Here is an 11,670-nt window from a genome sequence, read left to right on the forward strand (position 1 = left end):
ATTACAATAGGAAATAAAAACAATTCTAATTTTGTAAATAATTACTGGTAATAGAAGTTAAGTAATAAAAACAGATTACATTATTTCTAGTCTCCACACATACAACACAGAAGCTATATACTGTCCAAACATTGATGCTGTCTATCTTCCATTGTGATCTAGTATCTTGGAGGGCATTCTATTACTCTAAATCTTAGTTATTTCAACATTCTAACATAATTACAATATAGTTAAATGCATTTTCTTAAGTAAAAGGTATTCATTTTAGTTTTAGCTTTTATAAGGTTTTAGCCAAATTTTAATTATAGCTTTTTTTGTGTGTTTCAGTCAAATTTATTAGAATTTTAGCAGAAATCATTATCATTGTATTAATTAAACTGGTTTTTGGCATAATCACAGTTTCTTGATGTATAAATGTAAATTTGGTTTAAAGTCTATTTTCATCCCAAGTACACAATTTCTAATGTAGTAATGATAATCTAAATTTACTATATTGTGGCTATGGTAATCTGGTAGTTTGTAGCTTATGATTAAAATAGTGTTATACCAAGTATTTTCTGTTTGTTCTGATAACAATTAGAACAATTTCTTTCTTGAGAAATTATATAAGAACGTATGCAGCTAAGATAGTACTGGGCAGAAATGCTGAAAAGGAGCTGTGTATATTACTTTCTGAAAAATGATTAATAATTAGACAGCTGATCAACTACAAATTATTTAATGAAGATAAATAATCAATTATTTGAATTCTTATTTCTATCTAGGACAGCACTATTCAGTGATTAAAAAAGAATGTTACATCCTTTGAATATAAGTTATTAACTATAAATTGAGGGTCAATGGTAAAGAAAAAATATCATTGTAAAACATAGGACTGATAACTGAAGACCACTAACTGATCATGGATATTTTTTACTAATGAAGCAAATGGAACAATATGAAATGCTGCCTGTTGTAATCTTAATCTATGAAATAATCAGCCACTATCGTCAACAAACTGATGAATTTGCTCAGAGAACAATGCTCTGGAAGTACACAAAAATGCATAAGCTAGTAGTGGAAACTATTTAAGTTACAGTCTGATTAATGAGGAAAAATATTTCCTCAAGACCCAAACCAAGGTAGATCCCATCTACCATTATGGCACAGATGTTAACTTGTAATAAGAAATAATAAAAAGTGAGATAGAGATAGTAATGTAAAAGATTAACATTATAAATTTTATGTAAATAATTCATTTGTAAAGTCTTTACTATTCACCCCTTAGAAGGTGTTAACTCAGTACACTGTTGGCAAGCTACTTCTGACCCAGCTGATGAATGCATGATAACTAATCAGAACAGAAATTAAATTTCACCTACAAAATTATGTCTATTTATTAATCTGATGAATATAATACGAGTCACAAGTAACTAAAAACTGAGAAGAACAGAAAAACCACTTACGAGTTACTTCCAGATGATTTGAACTTCTAACAGCAGCAGATGGTTTAGTGGAAATGAGATGTAAGAATGTCATTTTTAATAGTGATTCTGTTTCCAGTGGTACTAATAGCCCATTTATAATGAATGAATAATAGAAGTAACAAGTGTACAACAACATAAACTGAGTACCACTGATAGAACAGATAGTATATTCCTTCCACCATTAGAATATGTAAATCATGATGAATTTAAAACATTTTTCTTTCAATGATGGTGATGGTCTTGGGATCATCACTCATAAGTGAGAATGGTTTGCCATCAATTATAGTACAATTTAAGAAACAAAACAAGATTTATCACATGATGGACATGGTCTACAGACCAACTACAATACTGTCCAACTTAACCCTAAGATGACCAATTAAGAAGCATACCATCACAGAATTAACTAAGTTTCTCAGAGCCTGGTGCTATTAACTCTAGCATTACATCATCTGGAAACTTGTAAAGTACGTATTAAAATGAATGGAACAATAGACGGATTGTTAGGAATTTATGGCACAAAGCACCAGGGCTATCTGTGCCAAACAGTATTATTTGATTGGAAAAAATTTAACAAAAGGTAAAACATATAAGCTAGTATAAAATAAAATACATATCAAAAACGACCCGTTTTCTTTTGTTTTATGTGAAACAAGAGTAAGAAGTTAAATAAATTAAAAAGGCAATGGCCCATAAAAATCTGAAAACAAGATTAATCTGGACAGTGTCATTATTGCCAATGATACTGTCCAACATCAAAGTCAAACTCTGAGATAAAATATGGTTGGCAGTTTTAATGAAGGTATGAAAATAAAACATGGGAAATTATAACTTGAATGTCACAACATGGCCACCTGTAAATAAAATCTAATAGCCAGACAAAAGCAGTATGCTTTACATGGAAAACCTGTTTTGATGTTGCTAACTCCAAATCGAATGTCAACTGGTGTGAAGCCTTGCCTTGATGACAAGAGACAGAGAAGGCTGTGATATCAGCAAAGCAGACTGACTTTGCTGTGGTGTTAGTGAGCTCATTCCCACAAATACCAACATTCCTGGGAATCCAGAAAAACTGAATAGAGATGGATGGAAATGAAAAATGAGGCAGTCTTTTCTAAATCTCCATGAGAATTGGGTGAGAACTAACATTAAGCAATTCCACATCCTTTAAAGAGTTATGCAAGTCAATATAAATTATACAATTAGTGTGCTGTTTAGCTTCTATATGATCAAAGAAAGTGAAAAGGCATATAACTCGGCAGTGAACACATTCTGTAGAAGAAATCCTGCAAGCAGCCACAGTAAACCATGGCAGATCCCATAGAGTCACCTGATTTCATATCATATGTTAAAACAGGAATAGAGGAACAGTTTGAAGGTGTTGATATAAAAGAAGTTCATACTTGCAGTCAGGAATATCTGTCTTCCTCAGATGACCAAAAGAAAGGTCACAAATGCAGGTGTGTTAACAAGCTAAGGTGGAATGCAATATTATCCAATATCAGACCCACCTCAGTCAAATGTGCCTGAAGATGAAAGCCAAAAGTACAAATAGCAGACCATTATTTTGCAAAAAACATAGCCCAGTGAAGAATGATGCCACAATGCAGCTTGGGATGCTGGGATAAATATCAGAGCTCTGCAGCATATTACAAAATAAAGAGATGAAAGTGGCTGAGGTGAAGTGGAGATTCACAGAATTCAGTGTAAAAACTCAAAACCAGAGAAGTGCAGAAAACCCCAGTGCAGAGCTAATGCCCCTGATGATGTACAAGGTCCAACATCTTCAAAGCAGAGTCCTTGGCTGTACCTAAGACCAGAGACCCATAGTCCAGCTTAGATCTAATAAGGGCACAACAGATTTTCAGCACAGAACACCTATCCACATCCCAAGAGATGTAAGAGAGAATGTAGACAATGTTCAATGCCCTTGTACACTTTAATCTAAACTGCTTATTGTGTGGAATAAATGTCAACTTATGGTCAAGAAGAAGTCTCAAGAAACTTGTCTCAGCCATCATGGGAATCATAGTCATGGACCATGCTAGTTGTAAAATTGCATGAATACAGTTTTAGATGACGAGAATATGAAATAATTTGCTGTGGCTCACTCAGACAAATAAGTAAAGGCAGTCTAAACTTGCCACTCAATATATTTTATATTCAATGACTGATAGGAAATTTGAAAGTCACTAACACAGAGGCTGTTTTCAACTGCAGAAAGAAGTTGGTCAGTAATGGCATTGACCTTAAAGCTAAAAAGATACTACTTAACACATAGCCCTGAAGGAATCTCTTAAGTTTCTGTGTGAGGGATCATGATAATTTTGATCCCACTGACTCAGAAATATCTTTTGGCAAAAAATTACGAATAAACATGGGTAAATGGCTATGCAGCCCATAGGAATAAAGGTTTGTATGATGCCAAACCTCCACCTCTTAGCTATTGGGTTGCAAGATTGAATAATGATGGGAGGTGTACTTTCCATTCACCTTTCTAATCTTGTCTTAGACAACCTTGGAACTAGTTGTGGACGAAATACTGGAAGTGAATTTAATCCAAGGTTCCTTCTGGCTTAGATGTCTCACCCACTGGACTGAAAGGCAATGCATTTGTAAGAGTGTGATATCTACTATATTCCAGGCCAATTTCTGAGACTTCTGTGCTCATTGTCAGTTACCTCTTTCGCTATGAGGTTGGTTGAATCGTCTGAGCTCGTAACCATTTTGTACTCTTTATTATTTCTGTATTATATATTTTAATACCCTTTGTGTGTCTTCATAAGATTTATCAGACTTTTAGTAAACATTACAAGTCTTTTGTTCACAAAAAATCAGATTTTTTTAATGAAGTATTTTTACTAAAGATTTGTCTGTGAATATATACAGTATTTCTATATACTAGTCTGAGTGCAAAGTGATTTCCATGTTAAGATTTAAAATACTTTGTTCATCTTAAAAATACCAAATTTTATTTGCAAAATCTCTAAAACCTACTAAATAAATTTCAAATTCCCTTTCTCAGTAAAACTTTATATTTTATCTGTTATTTTCTCTACCCTAACTTTATACAGTGTTGGTCAATTTGACTGACCTCGGAAAAAAAAAAGTTACCCTTTTTTTTCTTTCTAGAATGACTTAAAATTGTAATATGAAACTACATTTGTTTATATCAAATAGCTTTAAACCCATAGAAGTATACATCTATTTATATTTTATTGTTTTATTGCCCTTTGAACCCTGTCTAACAACTGTTCATGCATTATAAGTTGTCAATCACTTGGTGAATGTGCAGCTCAAGTTATGCAATTGAATTACATTACACACGAGCTACTCATGAGTGTACCTTGTGAAAATTTGTTATTATATTGTTATTTATTTCACCTAGTCTAACCGTAACTAACATAAAAGTTTCTTATTTTCATACTTTAGTTACTTTTATAATAATAAATAAATAACATACATGATAAACAAGAAATAAAGTACTTACCAGGGTCTTCTTAACCCTACTTTTTTTATACTAATGGTGGTACTGCACTAAATAATTTTTTAATTAATTAAATATTGCACCAAAGAATACAGAGTAATAATGTGCAAAAAATAGACAATATCCCTTAACAATTAAAATTTTTCTGCCTTTCTAACTTTATAACAAGAACTGTTAAAACTTCATCTAAGCTCCTTAATGTTTTTCCCATGAGAATCAAGCAAAATTGATAATTTTCCTTACAGAAAACAACACAATATAACATGCCATTTGATAGATGAAAACCTTGGCTTCCTATTGGTTATAAGTAATATAGTATTAAACATCAGAGAGAACTACTGGCAATTTCTGAAAAAGAGGATTTGACAGGTGGGCATGGCAAGAGGGGTCTGGTGGTCTATTTCATGGCTCTGTAACCAAATAAGATTGAAGGCTATGAAAATTTTGCTTTGCCTGAGCAATGACAATATTATAATGAGTAATTTACATTAAATTTCCTACTTCTGAGAGGGGTGGTAAATGAATTAGAGAAGAAGGGATGCCTAAAGAAAAAATGTCACATTTCAAACACTAGGAAAATTCAGGATCTTTTTTAATATTGCCTTATAAAATTAAGAACTTAAAACTTATATACTATTAAAATATGGATTATTAACCACGTTTTTATGCTATATTTATCAGTATACCATAAAAAGGTAGTGTAATTATATTTTGAATGAAACTCACTAAACTCTCGTGGCATGTGCAAAAAAAGATTCCCTTGGAGAGAGGATTAAGTTGCACCATAGACAAAGATACCATGGCAAATATATTAACGTTTTACAGATTGTAATAGAAGCTGCCAGGGAAATATAATCAGTAACTGCTTCCACACAACCATTAATGAAGGGTAGGTAAATGACAACAGGATCACGTTTGTGAGAGAGTGATGAAGGAGGGCCAGCTCCACCATGGCATAAGAGTTAGATGGTATCAACCAAAGCTAATCTCTCTCAGAATGATGGGAAAATTATCACTGCTTTGAGGATCACTGTTTACTTTCCAAGAAAAAGCAAGGAAGACGAGAATGGGAAGAAACAGATAGATCAATGACATAAAAAAGATGACTTGGGGTATGAAAATAAATAGATGACTCAATGTTCAAGAGGGAAATGATGTGACTTGAGGGCATACTCTCCAAGATCGACCCCTATCATCAATATTATTACTATTTCAGAGGAAGGGGATTGTGTGCTTTAAAGTTTCTCAGGATAAAGAAGGGAAAGGGCAACTGCTCAGTAAGATAATTAAAGTTTGCCTGATGGAAATACTCTTCTGGTGACAGGTAAAGAAAACAAGATGTGCTGGTACAATTATGGAGTATGAATGCTGGCAATCAGCAGTGCAACACCTCCATGACCCCATCCATCACATTACCCGACTTTCTTGTACAAGGAAACCGCCAAATGGTGACAATATCGGCAGTTTTCAAGAATTTCTTCTATAAGGAAATACATACAGAATGGTAAAAATCAACCAAAGTCTTAATTTTATCTAAAGTAGAGGGTACACCTTGATAATTCCACTATATCAGTGGCCACTTTCACCTAAGATTTCGAGATGACTTAGGTTGGGAGCCTTTTGGTTTTGTGACCACTTTTATTTTATTTGAAGCAGGTCTATCAACTTCAATGGATCTTGCCCTCCTGAATCAACAAGGCAGGTCCCCATCAGATGAATGTTTCTAGTGAATAAGGGTGGAACTGAATAATGGTCCTGCACCTCAGGCCCATTGGAGTTGGACCAAATCATTCATTATTTCTAGTGATGGGACACAGAAATTGGTGTAGACATGGACTTGTCTATGTGTTTTTTCATGGGAAAAAGGTCCTTAACATGGGTAGAGAAAGACTGTGGGTGGGACAGAGAGATTTGTCTGCACACCCACTGTAGCAGTGGAACATAGTGCAGCAGTTTAGAAGAGAAGTTACCATCTTCAGTGCTTTTGGATAATAATTATTGTTGATAATTATGTGTTGTATCTATTTTTCTTTAATCCATTTCATACATGATTCAGAATATGAGGGGTGGAAATTGAGTAATTGAGGCAGTAAGGCACTTGTTGCTATCATGGTCTTTGCCTCCACAATATTTACAAGTTAGAGAACCACGGCAAGAGGTTTTGGTGTGTACAAACCACCCACAATATAAATACCCTGCCATAACAGTGACAGGTGAATGTGGTGTTGTAATGGTCATGATCAGAACCCTTAAAAATTCCATTCATTTGAATAGAGATATGCTTCACAGCTTATACTTCTTGACTGGATAGACCAAAGAGAAGGTTTGACTTGGGGATGTTAATCAGATCCTTCTTGATGACAACTCTTCTTGAGGAATTCATAGTATGGGAAGTAACCTCAATAAGACTTCAAAAGGAATTTACTATCATTTGGTTGTGAAGTTTCAACCAAATGGTTCACAGTTAGTAATTTCTTAACTTACTTTGGGGACTCAGCAAGTCCCTCTTAAGTTTTTTGGTACAGATATTTGAGAAAGATACTTTTCTGATAAAGAGTGTAAAATCAGAAAATGATATACAGGAAGTAAAGGCGAAGGCAACAACATTTTAACAAAATCTTTTATCTGTGGTTGCTTACTGATAATTACCATTTTTTTCTTTGTGTTTGTAATATCCATAAGAAAAAACAAAACAAATTCAGCACTCACTGATTTCCACCCACCATGAATTGCAACAAGCAGATGCACTATGCTATCAAACCATGACAGTGTAGCAACATCAGGGTTTTGTGGGCACTATACTCAAAAACCAACACTGGACATAAAATCCACAAAAACTGTTAAGGATGTCTGATACTGGTGCTTGGTTGACCCTAGCGACAATGGACAAGCAGACTAATCCTGGGGGATTATCTCAAGGAATTCAAGGCTAAAGTGGTGTGTTGTAGTGTACCATACACTCTTCAACTGTTGGGATCCTATCCTCCCCATCACAGGAAGCCATGTACAACAAACAAATGGGTGTATATTTGAATCCCAGAGAAGGTAAACTGTAAAGGCAGAACCTTTCCTGGGAAGTTCCCTCATACTAAAATTAAGCAACCATTCTAACTCTGCTGCATGAAAATGTTGGCTAACAAAGTTATTATCACAAAAGTAACATACAATCATCAATAATACTGGCTAATAAACTTATTATCACTTGAAGTAATGGTTAATAAGCCTACTAACAATTACAGTAATATTTAACAAGTCTACTATCAACTACAGTAAAAGTACACAGCCTACAATAACTTACAGCAATGGTTAACAAGCCAACAATCAGATGCAACAATATTTATTAAGCTTATATGTAGCAATGACTGATAAGCTTAGTATCACACACACACACACACACACACAAAACAAATGGTTATCAAGCCCAAATAACATCCACACTATAGGTTTTTCAACCTATTAGCATCTAGAGTTAATAGTGATCAAACCTATTGGCATCTTACAGTAAGTTATCAAACCTATTAGCATTTTACAGTATCAGTTATCAAACCTATTAACATTTTACAGTAACAGTTATCAAACCAACTAGCATCTAGAGTTAACAATGAGTAAACCCACTAGCATCTACAGTAATAGTTATCAAACCCACAAGCATCTAGAGTTAACAATGAGTAAACCCATTAGCATCTACAGTAATAGTTATCAAACCAACTACCATCTAGAGTTAACAATGAGTAAACCCACTAGCATCTACAGCAATAGTTATCAAACCTACTAGCATCTAGAGTTAACAATGAGTAAACCCACTAGCACCTACAGTAATAGTTATCAAACCCACTAGAATCTAGAGTTAACAATGAGTAAACCCACTAGCATCTACAGCAATAGTTATCAAACCTACTAGCATCTAGAGTTAACAATGAGTAAACCAACTAGCACCTACAGTAATAGTTATCAAACCCACTAGAATCTGGAGTTAACAATGAGTAAACCCACTAGCACCTACAGTAATAGTTATCAAACCCACTAGAATCTAGAGTTGAGTTATCATACTTACTAGCATTTAGAGCTAACAGCTATTAAAACTAATATCATCTACAGTTAAGAGTTATCACACCCACCAGCATCTACAGCAATAGTTATAAAACCAACTAGCATCCAAAGTTAACAGTTATGAGGCTTCCTAACATCTTTAGTAGGCCTCATAGTAATAGTTATCAAACCCATTAATATCTAGAGTATTAGTTATAAAACCTACTAGCATCTAGAGTTTACAGTTATGAAGCCTACTAACATCTTCAGTAATGTTTATCAAACTTACTGACAGTTAAAGTTAACAGTTGTTAAGCCTACTAGCATCTAGAATAAATGATGGAAGAGGTAGGGGGTTGTAAGGCCTAGGCACTTATCCTTGTATCTTTACCATATATTGTGGACACTTCTTTGCACTTATATAGATCAGGTTTAAAAAACAAAACAAGTATTGCCTGATTGAAAGAAAAATAATCATAATGAAAACTTAATAAGTTACACACAGTTATAGTCTGTAATGCTGAAAATTTAATGTAATCACATTTTAAACTGTGGCCAGTTTTTAAAACCATTTGAATAAGAACATGAGTATCACTAAACATCAGCAACATAATAGGTTTTAGTTTTTCAAGTTGTAGGGAAAAGTTCAGTTCAGATTCTCATTATCTAGAACTATAATCATGTTTAACAAGTACATAAGCAGATAATATCAAAACTGAACGTTTTAGTTACAGAACAATGACATAAAATTAAATGTCATCTAACCTCTTATAATAAGTGATACAAGTGTAGTGTTGAGTACTGGTAAAAAAAGTTATGATTCCAAGGAAGAAAAACAGTCACACACTAGATAGTGAAGAAAGTTAAACAGCCTGACACTAAAAGCCACATAGAAGTAGAAACAAACATACTTTGAAATGTAGCATAGGATAAAACAGGATTGGCATTATTATAACAACTCACTAGGTTGTTCTTACAGATTATGCTTCTTATGTCTCTTCCAGACGTTTTACAGGTTCTTTTCACATCATACTTGTATACATCTCATTGTACAGTATTAAAAAGTATTAAAAGTGCTAACACCTCATGTCTTTTCCAGCATTATTTAATACAAAATTATTTATGCTGTTAGGGATTAAATGTTTTGTCTCTATATAGAAATTCGTCAAAGTACAAGAAAAAAGTTTGCAACATGAATCACAATAAAAGTTTTTATATTTTTTCAAACTCAAGACTATGTTACCTGCATTGCTCCATTTTCTTGCATGCTTCTTAACTGAGCAATTTCCCTTAAAAGTGCTTTTGCTTCTTCTCTAGTCTACAAAAACGTAAAATTCACTAATATTTTACACTGTTTAAATGAATATTATTACATTCAGATTGTAATCACCAATTTGTGGTATTTTAACAAGAAATTTCTAGTTCCTATTTTAAGTAAGGTATATTTTCAATATATGTTACCCCAATAACATTCAACAAAAATATTTTTACACACAGTTATTTCTGCACTTTTAGTTGATTAGATGAAGATAATTACATCTAGATTGAAATTAATAATAATGTGAATATATTAGGATACGTTTAGGATACGTAAGTTTTACGTTATTTTCTAGGCCGGAATAAAACTGCATTTCTAACAAGTTGTATATGAAACAATTTGAGACAAAACCTAACTTACATTCATACATACACATGTATATAATATTCATGAGGTAATATGTAATTTGTAAACAGGTGTACAATTTTATTAGAATAATTTTTGGAATTCAATAAAAAATGAAAAAGCAAACAACAAGCTCAGAGAAACAAAGGTATATACTATCTTATAACAAAACTTTTTCTTATTACTTTGTCCATATGCAATTATCTAGTTACCTCACTATATTCTGTACATTTCTGGGCATTTTCATAAGCTTCTTCTAGCCGCCCATGTTTCTTGTAATAACCAGCAAGGAAACGGAAGGCACTGCTTTGCTCTTCTCTTTCTATTCCCTAAAATTACATAAAAATAACTATAGTAATTCCTAACACTGAATAAGGAAAACTTATATTACCTGTTTCAATAATAAATTATTAAAAATTATTATTTGCTGACTCATTATTGTTTATTGTTTCATTGTCACTCAATAAGTTGTCATAACTTCATCTTTGTGGATGATACTGATGTTTTCACCACAAATTCAAAAATATTTATAAGATGCAATAAAGAAGGAGCTTAGGGAATATTAGGAAATTGGTTTGATATAAATAACTCTTGTTAAACATAACAATTATATAATATTGAGTCACATCAAAAGAAAACACAAAGAAAAATGTATCAAGAAATAGATTAAACTACATTTTTGGGTGTACCAATATAAGATAGTTTACATTTCAAGAATGATTTAAACTGGGCAATAATCTACTTAACAGAAACAAACTACCTGATATTTAAAATGTATAATCTCAACTGTTCATTACTATTTAACTCTTTCAACCCAGGCTCGATCCCTGGGATCGACCTCGTAACCATTTTGTGCTTGTTATAGTTTCATGCTATAACTTTTAAATTAGAAAGCGAATGTTAATGAAATTTGGCAGTTTATCAGTAAAAATTACAATGTCTTCAAATGCAAAATATCTAATTTTTGTATTAAGTCTTAAGGTTTGTAAAGCAATGTTTCTCTTTTTTCTTTTTATATCTTGCCT

At 32.9% G+C, this 11,670-nt stretch overlaps 1 protein-coding gene across 1 annotated transcript in view; it reads right to left on the bottom strand.

Moving 5' to 3' along the window:
* LOC106462450 (cell division cycle protein 23 homolog) overlaps positions 1-11,670 on the bottom strand; it is a 118,519-nt gene that overhangs the window by 610 nt on the left and 106,239 nt on the right. The window contains exons 14-15 of the mRNA XM_013922371.2: positions 10,858-10,974; positions 10,226-10,300 (exon numbers count right to left, since the gene is read on the bottom strand). Coding sequence (XP_013777825.1) covers positions 10,226-10,300; positions 10,858-10,974 — 192 coding nt within the window. The remainder of the gene's footprint in view (positions 1-10,225; positions 10,301-10,857; positions 10,975-11,670) is intronic.

This window comes from Limulus polyphemus, unplaced genomic scaffold, assembly GCF_000517525.1.
Source record: "Limulus polyphemus unplaced genomic scaffold, Limulus_polyphemus-2.1.2 Scaffold1168, whole genome shotgun sequence".
NCBI classification, from domain to species: Eukaryota; Metazoa; Arthropoda; class Merostomata; order Xiphosura; family Limulidae; genus Limulus; species Limulus polyphemus.